Below are 19,884 nucleotides of genomic sequence, written 5' to 3'. Positions count from 1 at the left end.
TTTGTTTCCTTTCATTTTTTTATGAAGTAGTTTCCTGCTTCCTTCAAAGTCGTTTTGTATTTTTATCTCTTCTTCTGCTCTAATTGTATCTTTACTTTCTTTGGGTCTCAAAAATATTGAAAATTCTCTATGTTTTTGAATTTTTATCCAAAATAGCTAGCTAACGAATTTCATCTTCAGTCTTCAACACTAAACGAGTTTATCGGAATCATTAAGTTTAGTATCTAAAATAATAATTGACTGTACTTCAGAATATTTTATAAATCAGCAAAAGTGCGACGTTGAGATTTGGGTTAGCGATAATTCCACGATTGATTCATTTCCCCAGGGGCAATAAATTACGTAAAAAAATTTGGACGGTGGGGGGTCGGGGAAATTGTACGATCTGTTGCATGGGAGGGGAGGATCGGTTTAATTAGATTAGTATCTTGATGGTTTCCCCATAATTCTATAAAAAAATATGATTGAAAACGAAGTTTTTTGTTCATAATTTTTACATTTACCGCTGTTATAACCCCAAATTTATTCAATATTTTTCGAGTTTATCGGGCTTTGCACAATTTACTAAATAGGAATACTAACGGTATTCGCTGAACGAACAGTTAAATGTACAATATTTCAACGTGCCAGAGACTATTTTCAATAGTTTTAAGCTTATTATTCACATATGAATTTCCACGAGAAAAAAATTACCTGAAGGAAAACAAATATTTCAGAAAAAATTAGATCAATCTTAAAGTACTACTATTATAATATCATCACTACTTTTTTTATCTTACAAAATGATGTAACAACCTTGGTAGTTATGAAAGTAGATAACAAAAAATGGAATAATAATTATTATCTAATAGAACTTCGTCTTATATTTATAAAATGCATATTCACTGATGCAAAGGACTGGAATATTAAAACTTCAGCGATTTAATTATTCGAACTTTGGTTTATGTTTTATGTAAGACGTCAAAGTATGAATTAATTAGGAAATTAAATTTTCACCAATAATTCAACGTCAAACAATACTGCCGTACAAACTAAAACGATACATAAGTCCAATTTCACTCAAACTGAGAATATCGAGAACTGTTTGCCCAAAAAGCTCTAGTATCGAATAAAATTTTGAATAATTAAGATACGCTATTTGGGTAAAATTAATGTGCTTTTCCATATTTTGCAATAAAAAATGGATTTTTAAAACAATATCTATTAGAAAATGCACTTGTGATGTTGTAGGAGTCGTGGAAAGTCAAAAATACAAGGCAAAAAGAACTCAAAGTCACTTGCGAACGATGCCTTTGTCGAAGAGCTCGAGCGCAGCCTCCAAATACAACTTACCCGAACGGTCGTCGTTAGTGTTAGATTCTTTTCGTTTGTAAATTTGCTCCGCACTCAGTCATTTTTACAAGGCAAAAAGGACATAAAGTTCTTTAGATTATTTTTCATGTGTATGCTGATGACGTATTACATGCCTTTTACACATTTTAGGCAATGCAAAGTCCTTTGCGAATCTTTTTATGTTGTATTTTTTAACTTTTTCGACTTTCCTCATTTATAAACAATTGTTTTTTGCAATAAATATTAATAATTAATATTTTTTAACTCAGGCGCAGCCTTCTCTTACGAGTCCAACGATACAAAAAAAATATTTCACATAAAAACGACACTTATCTTTTTAGTTTAGACGGCAGCATAATAAACATTATTTTTGGAAATTAAATAACGATACAAATAAAAATTTATATTATAACATCTTTTTGCACATTTAAAAAAAGTTATAACATGAACATTTTTTATTTAGATTTCTAATTTCATATTCTTGTTCGCTATCAAATTCGGTACTAAAACAAAAATTTGCTATAATTGATTCGCCAATAGCACAAGTTTTTCCGAAAATTTTAGTCCAAAAACAGAATTATTGTCTAAAATTTTGTTATAAAACTCGATTAGCTTTAATCAATATATTTTCAGATGCTTTAGCAAAACCTCGATAAATTCATACAGTGGATGATTGTAAATAAAATCGAAGTATACTCCACGCCCGATAGAAAGACGCGCGGTTTACGACATTCCTAAAACTGCTGGCTCGCGCAGTTTCGCAGCTCGCGGGGCGATCGCCTAATTTCAGCCAATCCTTGGATATTTTTTACGAAATTTACATAAAACATTTCTTATGATGTTCCTTGATTGGGAGAGTGAATAACTAATAAACATTTTGTTCAAACAAAGGTTATGGATTTGTACCTGAGACATTTTATAAATCATGCATTCATATCTTCAAGCTCATCAGGAGTAGAGTGATTTTTGAGCAACAAAAAACTTCCAGTATGAAAGTTATAGAGAAAGGTATAAATATGTTTTCTGTTGCAAAAATAATTGAACAAAAATCATCATTAGTTTCAATAGTTGCGCTATGAAAAGCATTTTTTTTTCACAAATCATAAAAACAAGTATCGCCTAAATCCCTCCAAAAAACAACATATTTGTGATGGATTCGGTTAGGAGTAAAAGAAAGAAAATATTCATTCGATTTTTATACGAAATTGATATTGAAATAACAAGCATTTTTTGTTTCGAAAATATCAAGGTAGTAGTTTTTGAAATGAAGTGTATATTAGAGTAATATAGTAATATTATAATATAATATATTATATATTATGTATATAATAATATATAATATGGAATAATACAGTAATACTTCCAAATTATAAAGTCTCTTGTTTTTCTAAAAATTGATTGCGATCCTCACACAACAATTACATAGCGCCAACTTATAATATCGATGGGTTCTATGAAGAATAGGCTATCTTTTCGTCCCCTTTAAGAATTAGGATAACTTCATTTTGCTAAGTTTTCAGGAGGAATAAATAACGTATTATTTTTCGAAATATTTCCAACAAATTCAAAACTTCAGCATTTTTGATTACAGTTTATAACGTAATTTAGGCTCCTATAACTTTCAAAACAAGAAATTTTAAAACATTTTTATTTATTTTAACACTTCTACGTGTTTACTAAATTTCATAGAAAATGAAGTTAGCCTAATTCTTAACGGTAACAAAAAGATAGCCTATTCTTCGTAGAACCCATCGATATGTGTACTAATATAAATAGACCTGTTATTAGCTCAACAAGCAATTTCGACGTTTCCTTTGTTACTAAACCAGTTTTCTTGATATGCATCGTTACATATTTAATTTAGCCTCCAAATACGTTATAGTATTTTTCTTTTAGTTATTATTATTTATCTTTTTTTGAAGCGACAACTATATACACTACACAACCGAATTAATTTTTCAAATCTACTGATACTCTGTTTTCGCTTTATTTTAACGAAGAGTGTACACTGTCGGTACCGGTAATAAAAAATTGTCGGTACCGGTAAAAAAAATTGTCGGTACCGGTAAAAAAATAATTACCGGTACCGACAATTTTTTTACCGGTTTTTTCAGAAAGCATATTTCTAGAAAGGTAGCGTCAGAACGCGCATATTCATGGAATTCGTGGGATTTATTAAATTCAGGGAATTCATGAAGTTCAAGGAATTCCTGCAATTCAAGAAATTCATGGAATTCAATAAATTAAAGAAAATTATGCAATTCAATAAATTCAAGGAATTCATACAATTCAATGAATTCGTGGCATTCAAGGAATTCATGCAATTTAAGGAACGTAGTGGCTAGCCTGCCGGCGCCGGCAACATTGTTACGAGCCGGCGCCAGCAAGATTGCATGTTGCCGGCTTTTTCCCCCTTTTTTTTACATGTTTTTCTTAAATCGTATACTGATGTATGTTGATGGGCTGATTAGAAATCTGGACTTTAAAAAACATGCAAATATAATTTGCAGTGTTAAAACTTAAAAAAATTACGTTTTTAGTTTACGAAGTTTATATACACTATCTGTATCGGCAAAAAGCACACGAAAGGGACTTTTACACATTTTAGAGTGAGGCCATGTAATTGCGGAATTATTTTGATAATTTTTTGCTTTTGACGCGTTTAAAGAAACGTTCTATGTATAAATCACACTTTATCGCCGATTTTCATAACAAGAATTACTATTGACGTCTTGTGGGGGCGAAAATACACCCCTGAGTCTAGTGGCAGAAATAATGTAAGGTCGCACCCCTACCCCTTTTCCAACGCTACGTGGGGCGGGAAGGCACCCCTATGACTGGTCACATAAATAATTGAAGGTCGCACTCCTACACACTTTCCAACGTCACGTGGGGGCGGGAAGGCACCCCTGTGACTGGTCACAGAAATAAGTTAAGGTCGCACTCCTACCCACTTTCCAACGCCACGTGGGGGCGGGAAGGCACCCCTGTCCCTAGTACAGAAATAATGTAAGGTCGCACCCCTAAACCTTTTACAATGCTACGTGGGAGCGGGACGGCACCTCTGTGACTGGTCACAAAAATAAAGTAAAGTCGCACCCCTAAGCCTTTTCCAACGCCACGTGGGGGCGGAAAGGCATCCCCGAGCGTAGTCACAGAAATCATGGAAGGTCGCACCCCTACCACTTTTCCAACACTACGTGGAGGCAGGAAGGCACCCTTGTGACTGGTAACAGAAATAATGTAAGGTCGCACTCCTACCCATTTTCCAACGCCATGTGAGAGCGGGAAGCACCCCTGTGCCTAGTCAAAGAAATAATGTAAGGTCGCAGCCCTACTTCTTTTCCAACGACACATAGAGACGGGAAAGCACCCCTGTGACTGGTCACAGAAATAATATAAGGTTGCACCCCTACCCCTTTTCCAACGTACCTTGGGGGCGAGAAGGCACACCTGTGACTGTCACAGAAATAATTTAAGGTCCCACTCCTACTTCTTTTCCAACTCCACGTAAGGGCGGAAAGGCATCCTAATGACTGGTCAAGGAAATAATTTTAGCTTGCATGTAGACTCCATCTTTAAGGAATTCACAGAATTCATGGAATTCACGGAATCCAAGGAATCCATGGAATTCAAATTTTTATAACTTTTCTTCAACATCTCATGGGGAGGGAGACAGGAAGGCATCCCTATGCCTTGTAACAGAAATAATTTTGATCGAAATGCTTACCCTTTTCCAACAACGTGTTGTCGGACTAGAAGGCACCTCTGTTACTGTTCAAAGAAATAACATTTTTCCAAGGCTTTAGTCTGGTAAACAAACTATCAAGATAGCCGATATTGAGGATCGAACAGTATCAGTAAATACATTTGGGGGAAAATAATTTTTTAATATCTTCTTTATGCACTCTAGGCTATATCCCTAAAATATGCTTTTTAAAAAACCGGTAAAAAAATTGTGGGTACTGGTAATTTTTTTACCAGTACCGACAATTTTTTTTAACAGTACCGGCTTTGTATACACAACCATATCTTAATGCCTGCCTTTTACACATGTGATCGCCGCCACAATTGTGCTTTATGTCCATATACGTACATTTCTTTTTTTTTATAAGGTATTTTTACTTGTAGTTATCATGTTGTACTTTAAAAAGCCTAATAAGCTAGCGGGAAATGTAATTGGTAAATAAAAAAATAAATAAATAGACTCAAATTAAAAATAGTTGAAGTATGAGTGCCTAAAGTATTTTAGATTTCAAAAAATTTTATTTTGCATGGATCAAGCGAAAAAATATTTCAGCTTTAAAGTTATCCTTAAATCCTAAATAGTTTAGTTTAAAATTGTTGAAATCAAAATTGGTAACATTTAAAGATGAAATTTAAGACTGCTCAACACTCATATAACTTTGTGCATTGTAATTAAATACTGTTTAATTTTTAATACATCATTTTAAAAATGACTGTATTTGGATAACAACTTTTGTTTACAGTATTCACATTTTCAACATGTTTAAAAATGTTTCAGTTTTAACTTTTTTCTGGGAGTGTTTATTTTCATTGTATTTTCAAAGATAGAAATTTAAAAAAAAAGAGGAAAAGACTGAAGTTTTTCGAGAATAGGAGTAATAGTAATAAAGTAATAGTAATAGAAGTAATCCCATTTACGTCGTTCCCAGAACTAATGTCCACGAAATGTTGCGATGCGTGGAACAAGGGAGGCTTGCTCAGTGAAGCGTGACAAACAAGCAGGAGAGCCGCACTCTCCTCGCGTTAGTTGCATCAAGTTTATTATATCTGCATATTTAATTCGAATTAGATTTAAAAGCTGATTTATTCTATGACGACTATGTCATTATTGTCCATGGATGATCGATTAATACCGGTCTGATGACTGTCACGTTACGGTACGTTTCATTAATTTTAGTGGGTATCATGACTGATTATGATCCAATCATAAGTGATCATGAATACAGGGCTGACCCAAAAAAATAAAATATTTTTTTATTTGATCTGTCTCATTCCCCTATTCTCTTTCTTTTTGTGTATAAGTAATTCTGCAGTTATCTATCAATTCAAAAAAAAAATGTTTAACCCGTGGTCCAAGATCTTTAAACGCTATGAATAGTTTTTTTTTTTTTTTGTAAAAATAACAAAAGACTTGCGTAAAAGCAATAAGTATGACAATAAAAGAATAATAGGCATCAGCATCACTGAAAATAATATAACCCTAATTTTATTCAGAATACTACTCTTAAGAGTAAAGCCTTTTAAAAAGCACTCTATAAAGGGTTGAAAATAAATAATATGCTTTTTTCATACACATAAGATATTTTCTGCCTTTAATGATTAAAAATTACATTATAAAATTTTAAACCTATGCTATTAATAGAAAAATACACTTAAAGTTTTTTAATTTATTCCTTGTAATCATATTTTTCTTCTTTCGCAACTCTGCACATAATTTCTCGTAAGCAAATTCCTAGAATAAATTCAGAAATATCGCATAAATATTACAAAGTTTCTTTAACCAGTTATAGATAATTGGTTGCATAAATATATAACTGTTGTACAAAGATGTCAGAAAATTATTCTGCGGAACTTATTAAAAAGTAATATCACCTAATAAAAACTCACTTTTTGTACGATTTCGTTGATTTTACTTGTTCACCTAAGAAACAGGTATTATCTTGTTGTTTTAATTTACCAATGTGATTTTATTTTTAAAAAAACATTTTCTAAGTTTGCGATACAGATTTATTTAACGACTTAAGTATGATTATTAACAAAATGCTATCAACCAAATGTTTTTAATTGTTTGTGATATTACTTTCTAATAAGCCCATTCTTATATTAAGTGTGATTTAAAGGCCTAAAACCAAACCTCAAAGTGTCATCAAATTCTGAAGTTAATCTAGGAGTATTCTGACAAATATTGTGGCCAATTATGAAAGAAGCAAAATATCCTTATAATCATTTGAATGCTTGAATAAGACTTTATCAAAAAGATCTCTTTTAGAATTCAGTATTTATATGCGTCTTCTGTTCTGAATTTTCGACTTAATTAAGTATATTTAAAAAATAAGTTGCTCAAAGCCATGTATACTTTGAGGTACACATTTTCATGGTGACACTCGCGCTACGCGCTCAATTTTTGACAGACATTTGTAAATGTATATTTTCTGAACTACCATAAAATAAATACAAAACTAGAATCCTTTTTCAGACATTTTTCTCTATCTCGCGTTTTTATGTTAAAAAAGGGTTTTGTTTTCATATTATTTTTTATGGATGAAACAAAATGAAAAAGAAATTTGGTAGGATATTTCGAAACCCATCATTTCTCTTAAAGGCTTTTTTTCGTATTTTGCGTCGTTTGGTTCAAAAATTAAATGTTGTGGTGTCAAATTTCGGACAATTCCAATACTTTCTTAATCATAAATGATGAGAATGTAATAAATTATAACAAATTCGTATCTCTTTTTTGGGTGAACAACTTTCGACTATCAATTCGTTTTCGTACCTTCTGTCGCTTTTCCAGAAATTTTTCATTTTTTACGAATAAAACCAAAACCAGGCATCCTATCAAAAAGTAATTCATAACAAATTTTTCTCTTTTTCGGGTAAACAATTTTTGTTATATCATTTTTTTTCGTAACTTGCGTCCTTTTTCCAAAAATTTAATGTTTTATTTTCAATGTTATTTTTCACAAATAAAACAAAAACTACGCGTCCTATCAAGAAGTGATTAATTACAAATTTGTAGATCTTTTTTGGCAACACAATTTTTGTTTGTTATTCTTTTTTCGTATATTGCATAGTTTGACCACAAAATGGAATTTTTTATTATTTTATGTACAATCAAAATTTGAATTTTGGATTTTTCAAGAAAATTCCAAAAGTTGTTATGATCATCTTGTAGGCCTTTCAAAAAGCAAAGTTTCTCTTGTGCGCACATAAACTGTAGAGGGCTGTGCGACGCAATGAAGCAAAGGGTCGCACGCAGAATGCAATGACTACACTGATTGCTCTTTTGATTGCTCGCTTGACTGCTCGTGATTGCTCACATTCTCTCGTTGACTCCCACTAACTCGCTCACGATTTCGGAATAGTTTAAGAGATTTCTACTGATTTCACTCGATTTTCGGTCTCTTTTAGGCCTTTCAAAAAGCAAAGTTTCTGTTCTCTTGAACTATTGCATATCATGATTTGTTTGGCTTAAAATTTGGATTTTTGATTAATTTTTTTAATCTTATAAAAATGCTACAACTCTATTTTTCATTTTATCGAAAAAAATCAATACGATAAATTGCTTGGCTTTCTGAGTACTACAAATAGCCGTGCATACATTTTTTTAATCTAAAAAAAATTATGCCAAACATTTTATAAATTTTTTACTTTTTATCCAAATTGGCTGATTAACGAACTCGTCCTTTCTTTTCAGATCTAAAACAGTGGGCCACAGATGGATTTGATCCGTTCATTTTTACGACAGTTATCGTGTTTACGGGCAGACGCCATTATAAAAACTTGATTTTTGGATTCAGGGGGTCTCAAAACGTGGAGATCCATTGAAAAAGTGTGGTTTTAAATTTCGGACAATTCTAATACTTCCTCAATCATAAATGATGAAAATGTAAAAAGTTTATTGGCATACTTATTGTTTTTACGTAATTGATTTTTCATTTTTAGTACAACCAAATTAACTCTTTTTCGCCTTTAAAGACTATGGACCGCGGTTTAAGGGTGTTGGAACAACACCCTACAATCAAAATTGAATCAATCAATATTACAATTCAAAACAGAAGCCCTAAGTATCTAACAAAAATATAATTTTAGTATTTATGATATAAAATGAGGTCATTCAATGTCGAGGTTAAGGGCTGGTTCCAACTGCCTTAAACATTTTTTTTTAATTTATAAGAAATTGTACAATTATTTTTACACCAAATAAAAGAAAATAAGGGATCTTTCATTTATTATTATTTTCTTGGGTCATCCTATCAAACACACATGAACACGAATCATGATCGCTCTATCTCTATTCCATAACGATGGACATATTGCATAACAATTTCAAATTCACAAGTTACAAGTTACTAAATTGTAATTACAAGATCTTTTATTTTGTGTTATATAATATCAAACTCTCTTGTCTTAATTAATTTACGTCAGCCTACTCCTGTACCCTGCCAGCAACACGTGCTTCTTGAATTGATAATTGATCTTTGAACACTGAAGTAATAAAATAATCTAATCCCGATTTGAAACAGAGATATACATGTAATTATTCATAATAATCTCTCTGAATAAATAAGTTCCTATAGAACAAACAAGACATACAAAATTCATAAAGAATTTCTAAAATTGTAGTTTTTAAAAGATCGTGGCTACGCGTAACAAAATTTCGATAGAAGAGTAGACACTGACTTTTACAACATTTTTACAACATAAAAGATTTTTATACTGAACCATGTATAACATTTATTTTCTGTGTATTCTTTAAGATATTAAAAATTGGACAGGTAGCATAGACTTCCTTGGAAAAAAATTATATCACTGGGATATTTAACTTTGAATTTTTAGTTAGGTCTCGATTAGTTTAAAATTTAATTCATGAAAAATTAAGTTTTTTAAAACATAACTATAACTTTAGAAAATAGTGCAAGCAACAAGAAAGTAATAATTCAGAAATAAAAGCCTGAATAGTCGAATTTATAATAAAATTACATATTTACCGTACCTTTTTACTCTATGATATCACGGTGTCACAATCTCGGCTTTACTTTATAAACATGACGAGAAATTACTAAGTTTTGCTAAATACAATCTATCATGGTATTTAGCCGGCTGCACAGGTGCTTTCAGTTTTAATTCTTTCAAGGTGCTTGCCCGTTGTTCACGCCTCACTAAACGGTAAAGTCAGAAACTCAAATAAAGTTGCTCCAAATGTATCATGAGAGCGTCAGCACAGTCACCACTGAATCTATATCATTTCAGCCGAAGATTTAATAATCCCGCATTAGCAAGAATTCGTAATAATTTTTTAATCATGCTTTTCAAGATAAATACAGCGGCAGGAATTGCAGTGATTACAATTAACAAAAATGATAAAAATGGAATACTGACAGATACCAGAGCAGATACTAACTGACTCCTCCAGGGGCGTGTTTATCAAAAGTCGATGAGCGTATCTCGAGAACCTAATAAAATCCTGACAAATCGTGACTGAGGAAACGAAGTCAGAAATATATTATAGGTTTCCTTTGAAGTATTGCAATGATATATGCGGTAAATTCAATATTTACTTTATCAACGAATTTCCAAAAATGTATCTTTCTACCTACATGTTTATTATTTTTGGCAATATTCAGACCTTGAACTCAGGAGTATCAGAAAACTAAGACAACACATGTATCAAATTGTGCAGGCAACAAATAAAAATTTTCGGAGTTTCTGAAAAGAAACTTTTTTTCTTACTGTGGAACCAGTTCTTACTTTTGGTTTAAAGAATAAATACAAGATTTAAGCGAACTTTTCGGAGTGTCTTATTTATTCATACGCACCTGGATTATGGGTAGCACGCCGAATGCTGAGTGACCGTGCGCAGTACGCTCTTCCGTTCTAATGTGCCGACCTCCACATTACAGCGGGAAATCCAAAAGAAAAAAAAAGACACTAACAGATTTTTATTACTTATGTTTAATTTTCTGTAAAATGTCTAATTACTTTTTGAAACAAGTTTGATTGTTTTTTGTAAGAAATTAAAATGACATTGAGCAATTACAGATTAAGGCGCAAGTGTCAGAAAATTTTCCAAACATTTTTTAGCGGATGCACACATCGACTCTGTGGTCTTGTTTGTCATTCTTATATGGGTCTTTTGGCCCTTACTTTATCAATTGAAAATGTAATCTATTATCGAAATTGGCTTGCAAAATACTGAAAATAATTTTTGAAAGTATTTCAGACTTTACACATATATTTTCTTACCGCCCTACCACCTGTGATTGAATATAACTTTCAAGAACTTGCAGTTTTGAGGTTAGGTTCTTTAAAGAAAAACCAACATTCACCCGCAAATGTGCATAGTTTATGACAATGTACTTTTTTCAAGATGATGTAATTGGTGTAATAATAAAGACCATACAGAAAGTGACAGACATCAATAAGCTGTACACACAGAAAGTTGTGTTTATAATCATGGAATAGGTATTGATAGGTATTTCCACCTGTCATCGTCGTAGTTTAATTATTTCGTAGTAAATGTCTTATTACTACTAGATCTCTTTTAGTTTTCGTAGTTTGTTTAATCTTATTATTTACTACATTATATTCTGAAACTCGGTTCTTTCGCTTGACGTAGAAATCGGAAGTTTTAACATCAAAAAAGCAATACAGAAAATAAATAATTTGATCATGGATAAACATGCGATCAAAATTTACAACGAGGATGATTTTCAAAGGATTACCAAGGGTATCAAAGTTGCTCAGTGCATGAGCATAAGACCGACAGGTGAGCCGATTTTTTTCATAGGTTTTGTAGAATGAATAACAATTTTGTTGATATATTTCTTTACGTATTTGGTCAATATTACATCACTGATAACCTTGAAATCCAAAAGGGGTTATTAATTTCTCCATCTACAAAAATCTACTGCGACAGGATTAGGATGATATATCTGCTGTAAAAAAATAACAGCAAGTTTTCGATATGATGCTATTATTGGCACAATATTGCTTTATATTAAAATTTGAAATGCAAACCTGATTTTTTTAATATTCGGTATATAAGTCGGTAAGACAGAAACATTACCTTGAAAAGTAATGAAAGTGTCCGTTTTTTTTTGTTATTGAAAAACCTCTCTCTATGAGGAAGCAAATTTATTTTACGCCAATGAGGAGGGAAAATGACAATTCCGCCTCAGCTATACCTACGCACTCCTTCAATACGCGATGCTGCCAGTCCTGGTCAGCGGGGGTCCTTAATTAGTCCTTGATTAGGTACAAATTTGTACCCAATGAGGACTGAAATGCCAAATATAACGTTTTTTTAAATTACTGTTATTTTGTAAATATGTTATTTTATTTAAAAAGTTGAAAATTAAAGAATAAATGTTTAGTTCATGTGAATTTTATGGAAAATTTTTCCATATATTTAACTTAAATCAACTGCAGTAGCAGTTGCTTTAATTTATTGGTGCAATATTTTCCTTAACACAATTATCCTTAAATAATTTTCTACCCGCAGTTTAAAATTATGAATAGTCTTATTCCTAGCCTAATGTGGAAAATCATTTAAAAATATAATAAATTTGATTAATTACTTAACCAATCACATTGTTTAAAATTATTCTTTTAATAGCTTGCCTTCAAAAGTTTGTTTTTGATTTATGCAAAAAATGAATAAAACAAATGAAAATTATACATAATATTTCCCACTATGTATAACTTTTCCACCTTGAATACTATGCTGAATATAATGCAATTTTTTTATAAAAGGTCATCTAAAATTCTATTTTAACATAGAAAAAGCAGATTAGGGATCGCCCATATATTACGTAACACTTTTTTTCTTTTGTTTATATCGTTGTGTCTTTCTCAACTTCACATCAATTTCATGCTCGTCTTTATTCAAACAAAAGAAAAACGCGTTACGTAATTTATGGACGATCCCTTATAAAGGATTTTAAAAATATATTTTCAGTTGCATTTGCAGGAATATCACTCACAGCTACCCGTACCTTAAATTTAAGTTACATTTGAAATTTAAAAGTGCTTTAGTGTATTTGATAAATACTAATAATATTTTTAAGGATAATTTTGGGAAATTCAATTGTTTGAGAAATAAATTATGATTTTATTTAACAAGTTTTCAAATCTGGCTAATTTTTAGCTTCCGGAATTTCCCCAAATTAAGTAAAATTTTGCACTAATAAATCAAAGCTACTGTACTTGATAATATTTCACATAAACTTTAACATTTATTCTTTAATTTTCAACTTTTTAAGACAAATAACATATTGCTGAAATCATTATAATTCGCAGATTTCGAATATTATTTTTGTAAATTACTAATTGATAATTAAAAAAAATTATATTCCGCGTTGTCGAGGGGCTAGTCACTGTGAAATTTCAGGTTGCCGCGCTGGAAGTCTTAGAACTCTTTGAGGAACTCTTAGAAATCTTGAAAATCTTTCGCCAAGCGTGAATCATTCACACCACGAAGCATTCATACATTTCCACGTTCGTGAAGCACAAACTTCCTCAATGAGGAGAGTCCCGTTCGCGAGAAGTTCTGGAAATCTCGGCACTCCTGGGAATTTTAAAGAAATCTTAGCACTTTCTATGCGAATTCGATTGAGACTTCCGCATTCATAGTTTTAAGATTTCCAAATTTCTCAGTGAGTGCTCCTCGTTCGTTGTAGCCCTCATTAGGAACAAAGATCTCCCGCTGACCAGGCTCGACGGCCGCTGTTCGGCTAATTGAGGGCAAGTCGCGGAGTGGGAAAACAATTTTAGATTAATCTGAAACTAAAACAAACCCATTATTACGTTATAGGTGATTGCCAAAGTGTTGACCACTTTTAGTCCTAGTCAGTTTACCCTTTTTTTTTAATAATAAATATTTGATAAAATTACCTCAGCAAACTACTTATCTTCAAGCACAATTTAGTAAAGTTTCAAAATTTTTGATGAATTTATATAGAAATTATAAATAAAAAAGTATGACAAATTTCCTGTTAGGTACTTTTCTCAACATATGCTGTAAAAATTAAACATTGCTAAAGAATATTAAAACAATTTTTTAATTGATTGAGATTCGCAGATATTATTTACATTTAGTTAGAAAAGATAAAAATCGAGAGTACAGTTTAACATTTCAGAGTTGAGGATTTTTAAAATCGCTTCAAAATCCGCCGGTTTTATTTTAAGTAATTTGGGCCGTTTAACTTTCAGGATTCAGCCGCTGCCTGATTCTCAACCATTTTTTTAACATTTCCGGCACGATTTTGTATCCCACTTCGGCCTTAAATTAAATATTTACAATAGATGCAATTGAACTTCGAATCAAAATGGGGCACGATTTAATTCAACCTGAGAATTATTATCTTGAAAGTAAATTTTTTAAATCGTTCGAATTTTTAATTTAAGGATTGACACTTGTAGAGAATTTCAAGATCCACCATTTTCCCCTAAGCAAATATTTGTAGGTTTTGCAGTTTTTAAAGTAACTGATAAAAACTTGATTTTTGGGAAACAAAAAATGTCAATCATTTTTCACTTCAACTTGCGGTAACTTAGTCAATTTGGAGAATTGATCAATTTTATTAATACTAAATTACATTTTCAAGTCTTCTGAAACGGTGTAAGGAAAAAAACCTTAAATATTTTAATGAAGAAAAAAGTTGTTTATCGGGCGAATTTTAAGCAACCAAAAACTTCCAGTGAGAAAGTTGTTAAATAAGATCTAACGAAGTTTTCTGGAAAGTTTTAGCTCAGTCGAATCAATGCTTAAAAAATGATGAATGTTTTAAAGTGCAATCGGGAATCTTGACGCTGCACTAATATACGCATATCTCCTCGGCTCCAAGCGTGTTGTAGCGGACGATATGAAGTGCGAGTCACAGCGTCAAGATTGCCGCTTGCAATTATTTTTGATTTATGTATCCGATTGAGCTTAAATTTTCAGAAAACTTCCTTAGATCCTATTCAACAACTTTCTCAGGGGAAAATTTCTGTTTCTTGAAATTCGCTCGATAAACGTAGCGCTTGAAGTTTGAAATTTATGAGTTTTGCAAAGTCTAAAAAAAATTAACAACTTTTTTGTTTATTAAAATATTTACGTTTTTCTTCTTTAACTTGTTTTACAAGACTTAAAAATGTATTTTAGTATTAATAAAATTGATAAATTCTCAAAACCGACTCAGTTAGCGTGATTTGAAGTGAATAAAAATTGAAATGTTTTGGTTTTTAAAAATTGAGTTTGTATTAATTACTTCAAACACTGGAAACCCTATAAAATATTTGCTAAATGAGAAAAAGTTGCGCCTTAAAATTCTCTACAAGTGTCAGTACTTAAAATTAAAGTTAGAACAATCCTTTTTTGATCCGGAGAGGTTAAATTATAAAGATAAATTTGTTACTGTTTAAATTTAAAATTCCTTTCAAGAAAACAGAATGCAAAGTATGAACTTGTTTCATTTTAAAGTAATATTATATTATATATTTATTATATATTAGTTTTATTATTATATATTTCAAAACCATCGACTCCTATGAGTTTGAATATAATTAAGATAAGAGTTTCTCGTGATAATGATGAAACTCTGGTACTTTAATTTTTAATTTTTATGATAGAAAACGTTTGAAATGCAACCATTTTTAGATAGAAGTAAAATATTAGAGTATTTCAAAATTAAATATTTGTTATTGAGCAATTTTTGTTTCAAAGCGTTAAAATATAATATTGACAACTTTAATATCTTAAAATAAAAATTTTTTTGTTGCCAAAACTCCCCGAAAAATTGAATCAATATAAATTTTAAGCATTCAAGATTGAAAATTTTATAATGAAGAGCATTTATGTCATGAAATTTCGAGCTATAATATTAATAAAAATGATAATAATATATAATAATAATATATTGACAAGTAACAATTTTGACTATTTTAAATTGAAATGATTTGTAAGCTGCTTTTGCATTTGGGCTAAAATGCTATGATGTAGTCCGAAACATTTTGTATAGCCCGGATTTGATGGTATGTACGAGTAGTCTGAAATATGAAAATGTACAATGGAAAATTAATATTTTCTAAGTTGAATGTACAGTTTTCTAAGCTAATATTAATGTTTGTTTAAACTAATAATTTAGTCTGTAATTAAAAAGAAATCCTGTTTGTCGTTACAGTTGAAAAAAAGTTTTCTGGCTTCTCCTTATACTTCAAAATTGGAAATATTTTATCTTCTGTGCTTTTAAGCTAAAGTATTTATAATAAATACAATAAGATATTTTTTCTAGCCTCAGAATCAAAAATCCCATTGAATCTGTTGGATGATTTGGTGGTATCGGATTCTTTAAGCTGTTCCTTTTGCAACACCGTTTTTGAAGATCAGACTCAACAACGTCTTCATTATAAGTTAGATTGGCATCGTTATAATCTCAAGCAACGATTACACGGTCTTAAATCAGTTACTGAAGATGGATTTAGTCTCATTGCTGACAAAGGTGTTTAATCTTGATTTAAGTCAGTGATGAACAATTTTTTTATACATACTCTTGTAATCTAAAGATTTTACTTTTATTCAAATGCTATGTATAAGTATCAATTTCTTTTATTCACATAAGCTCCTTTAATAGATGACGTCTCAAGTATATCTGGTTCTGAACAAGAATCTGAAAACGAAGACGATACTGGAACTTCTGAAACTGGAGGAAAAAGCACTCCCGTGCATTCTGGTGCATCGGAAAAAAAACAAGACACTCTCCTAGCGACGGCATGTCGGCACCCCAAAGTTTTCTTCGAGAATGATGATGGCAATATATTCAGCATTTACCGGTGTTTACTGCACAATAAGAAGGTACATTGTATTTGTTAAAGTTGTATTTTCTTTTTGTTAGACCAGACAAACTAAAAAATGTTAAAAATTTTAAGTGGATCGTCTCCACGATGAGAACCTACTTAGCCCAGTGGTCAAACTCTTGTGCTTCTAGTAGAAGGATCAAGGTTTGATTCCTGAGCTGATGCTATCCTTTAAAGGTGTTTTTTACGTAACTTACACTTCTAGAAAAGTTTCTGAAATTTTATTTTAGGAAATTCCAGAAGTTGATAATGAGATGACAGCCCAAGCTCTGGAAAGCGGGAAAAAAGCAGCTTGGACTCTGATAATGCTCGGAGGAGGTCATTTTGCTGCAGCAGTATTTTTAGGTAGATTAAAGTTCATAAAGTTTTCAACATTGAAGCATTGCATTTTTACAAATACTTAGAAATTCTTACTTGAAACTTTTTTAACAATAGGTGGCGAGGCAGTTGTGCATAAAACTTTTCACAGTTACACTGTCCGAGCACGGCAAGGGTCGTCACAAAGCTCTCGAGATGTCCGGGCAGTCGGTTCTCGTCCAAAAAGCGCAGGAGCAAGTCTTCGTCGTTATAACGAAGCTGCCCTTCTTCAGGTAACGCAAAATATCAGTTCTTTTAAATCAGCCTGGTAACGATTTTGAAATATTCCTATATTTAATGATGGAAAACTAATAATGCGTTTCAGCACGTGCAAGATATACTTGATTCATGGTCAACGCACATCGCAAACTCTTCTTTAATTTTATTCAGAGCTGTTGGACCTTACAATAGAAGCGTTCTTTTTGGAGGGAAAAATCCTCCTCTTGACAAAAACGATCTAAGACTAAGACCACTGCCATTCCCTACTCGAAGGGCGACTTTCAGCGAAGTAAAACGCGTATACGATATTTTAAGCACAATGGAAATTTACGGTAATTTAATCATTTTCGATATCCAAGCAGTTTCGCATCGCCAAAGATTCTGGTTAAATACTTTTCCGAATAGAAAGCGCCCGTAACTTGAAAATGTTTTCACTTAGAAGACTACTTTACCGGAACTGTTTTTCAGTAGTTTCAGCACCCTTAAGAGATTTAAATATCGAATTGCAGGATCAGCGGCGGACTTTACCCATAGTTTTCCGATATCACCTCGCCAACCCTTGAGAAAAAAGACATGGAAAGTTGTTACTGTGGATGAAGAAGCTAAGAAGGAAAGTGTGACGAAAAATGACGACAGTAGTGTAAGCAGCGTAAGCAGTCCTGAAGATAATAGAAAGAAGGAATCCCCAAATCCTGTTCCTGACAGACAGGCTCGCAGTTCTCGGATGCAAATAGACAGGGCGAAACCGAGGAAAAGTCCGCGACGTCCTCTCCCTGGTGAGAAAACAATACTTGTATATCCGCATGAAAATGCGCACTTTCACAGTATAAAAAAAAACATAAACTTCGATCAAATGAACCCTTTTCATATAAACGTATTTTCTTTTCAGATATAGTTGCCAGATTAGCTCGCTCTTCATCGGAGTCTGAGTACGATGGCCAAGAAATGTCAGCTGACAATATTATAAATTTTTCTTTATCTGCGGAGGACTATGAAATTGATTTTAAGGAAAACTTGCAGGAATTCGAAGATACTGTGCCAAGATACTTAAAGAATAAGAAAATTCGCCCCCAAAAGAGGAAAACCAAGAAAGAGCGCAGTGAAGGTAAATTTAAAGTCATTCATTTCAAATATTAACCCTTAAAGGGCACACTTCCGTAAAATTAAATAAAGAACATACTGGGTGTTAGACACCTAAGGGTATTCAAACGTGTGCTGTGTCGACGGTATAGGATAGTTTTTGACAAGAAAATCAATTAATGATGCTTAATATATCTGCTTTAAGGAGAAAAAGGTTTCATAACAGTTTTTGAAATTTAAAGTAGTTTAAAAAAATCCTTTTTGGAAAGAAATGACTTCTTTCACTCTAAACCTCATAACTTTTTAAGTTTTTGATATTTTTACTTAAAGTTTTACCTGAATACTTCCGAGATACGGCGCTTAAAAAATAAAATTAGTCTTGTAGCGTTTGTTACAAAGAAGGCATTTATTCTAAAAAATAAAAGTTTAAATTCAATGAAAAATAAATCACCGTACTTTGCGTGATTAAACTATTTTATTGATCTTAAATTGCGTATAAAAATGATAAAAATCAAAATTATGTGAAAATGATATAGAAAAATAGGTTTTCGTATCATTTGTTAATCTGGCGCCATACGTGACGTGCGCCAAAGAAAGGGGGCTTACTTTGAAAAGTGAGATTATTCAGGACGAGCGGAGGTGCGTTCCACTAGCACCTCCACAACGGAATTTCAGTATTTTATTTATACCATAATTTTGGGCTTTTTTGGACACCGATGCCGATTTTTGGGATCTTTTAGTTTCCTCAAAAACCGACTTTTAAGTGGAGGTGCTGACCGGTAGCACCTCCAGTACAAAAAAATTGAAAAAAATCAACAGCGCCAGAATTTTGGGCTTCTTTTGGGTTCTTCAAAAATGCAAAAATTAATTTGGAAAAAAAACCCTTTTCTTCTAAAAACTACCCTTAAAATTAAATATGCACCTATACTAAATGTAAGCATATCATAACTTTGGGCTTTTTTGGGCTCTTCTTGGGCATCAATGACGATTTTTGGGCTCTCTTATTTTTCTCCAAATAACGGACTTTTCGGTTTGAGGTGCTGTCCGCCCACACTTCCACTAGAACAAATTAAAAAAATCAACTGCGTCAGAATTTCGGCTTTTTTTGGACTATCAAAATGTGCAAAAAATTATTTTTTAAGAACAACTCCTGCCTCCCCAAAATTGCCAAAAAATAACTTACGCACCCAGCCAAAATTTAAGAATATCCGAATTTCATCCTGAACCCCTAAAAAAATATGGAAAAAATAGCTAAAACAAAAGTCTGCAATAAGTGCGAAAAAACCTATACCGTAGGTCTGACCTAACTTAATG

At 32.0% G+C, this 19,884-nt stretch overlaps 2 protein-coding genes across 4 annotated transcripts in view; one reads left to right on the top strand and one right to left on the bottom strand.

The window, feature by feature from the left end:
* Positions 1-10,460, bottom strand: part of LOC117178809 (peroxisomal acyl-coenzyme A oxidase 3-like) — a 36,212-nt gene extending 25,752 nt beyond the window's left edge. Inside the window, exon 1 of the mRNA XM_033370296.1 lies at positions 10,073-10,460. The gene's annotated coding sequence lies outside the window, so the exon portion shown is untranslated. The remainder of the gene's footprint in view (positions 1-10,072) is intronic.
* The window catches only part of LOC117178808 (ankyrin repeat and zinc finger domain-containing protein 1-like), a 29,862-nt gene that overhangs the window by 3,941 nt on the left and 6,037 nt on the right, over positions 1-19,884 (top strand). The window contains exons 1-9 of one of the 3 annotated variants that reach the window (XM_033370294.1): positions 11,360-11,541; positions 11,696-11,845; positions 16,353-16,559; positions 16,692-16,912; positions 17,145-17,259; positions 17,350-17,504; positions 17,597-17,822; positions 18,000-18,266; positions 18,380-18,595. In XM_033370294.1, coding sequence (XP_033226185.1) covers positions 11,749-11,845; positions 16,353-16,559; positions 16,692-16,912; positions 17,145-17,259; positions 17,350-17,504; positions 17,597-17,822; positions 18,000-18,266; positions 18,380-18,595 — 1,504 coding nt within the window. In that variant the 5' untranslated portion in view covers positions 11,360-11,541; positions 11,696-11,748. Of the gene's footprint in view, positions 1-11,359; positions 11,552-11,695; positions 11,846-16,352; positions 16,560-16,691; positions 16,913-17,144; positions 17,260-17,349; positions 17,505-17,596; positions 17,823-17,999; positions 18,267-18,379; positions 18,596-19,884 lie in introns of those variants that run through there. The other 2 variants (XM_033370293.1, XM_033370295.1) reach the window with 2 other exon arrangements.

This window comes from Belonocnema kinseyi, chromosome 8, assembly GCF_010883055.1.
Source record: "Belonocnema kinseyi isolate 2016_QV_RU_SX_M_011 chromosome 8, B_treatae_v1, whole genome shotgun sequence".
Classification (NCBI taxonomy): Eukaryota; Metazoa; Arthropoda; class Insecta; order Hymenoptera; family Cynipidae; genus Belonocnema; species Belonocnema kinseyi.
The sequence above is the reverse complement of the archived record's forward strand: the minus strand, read 5'-3'. Positions and strand labels throughout refer to the sequence as shown.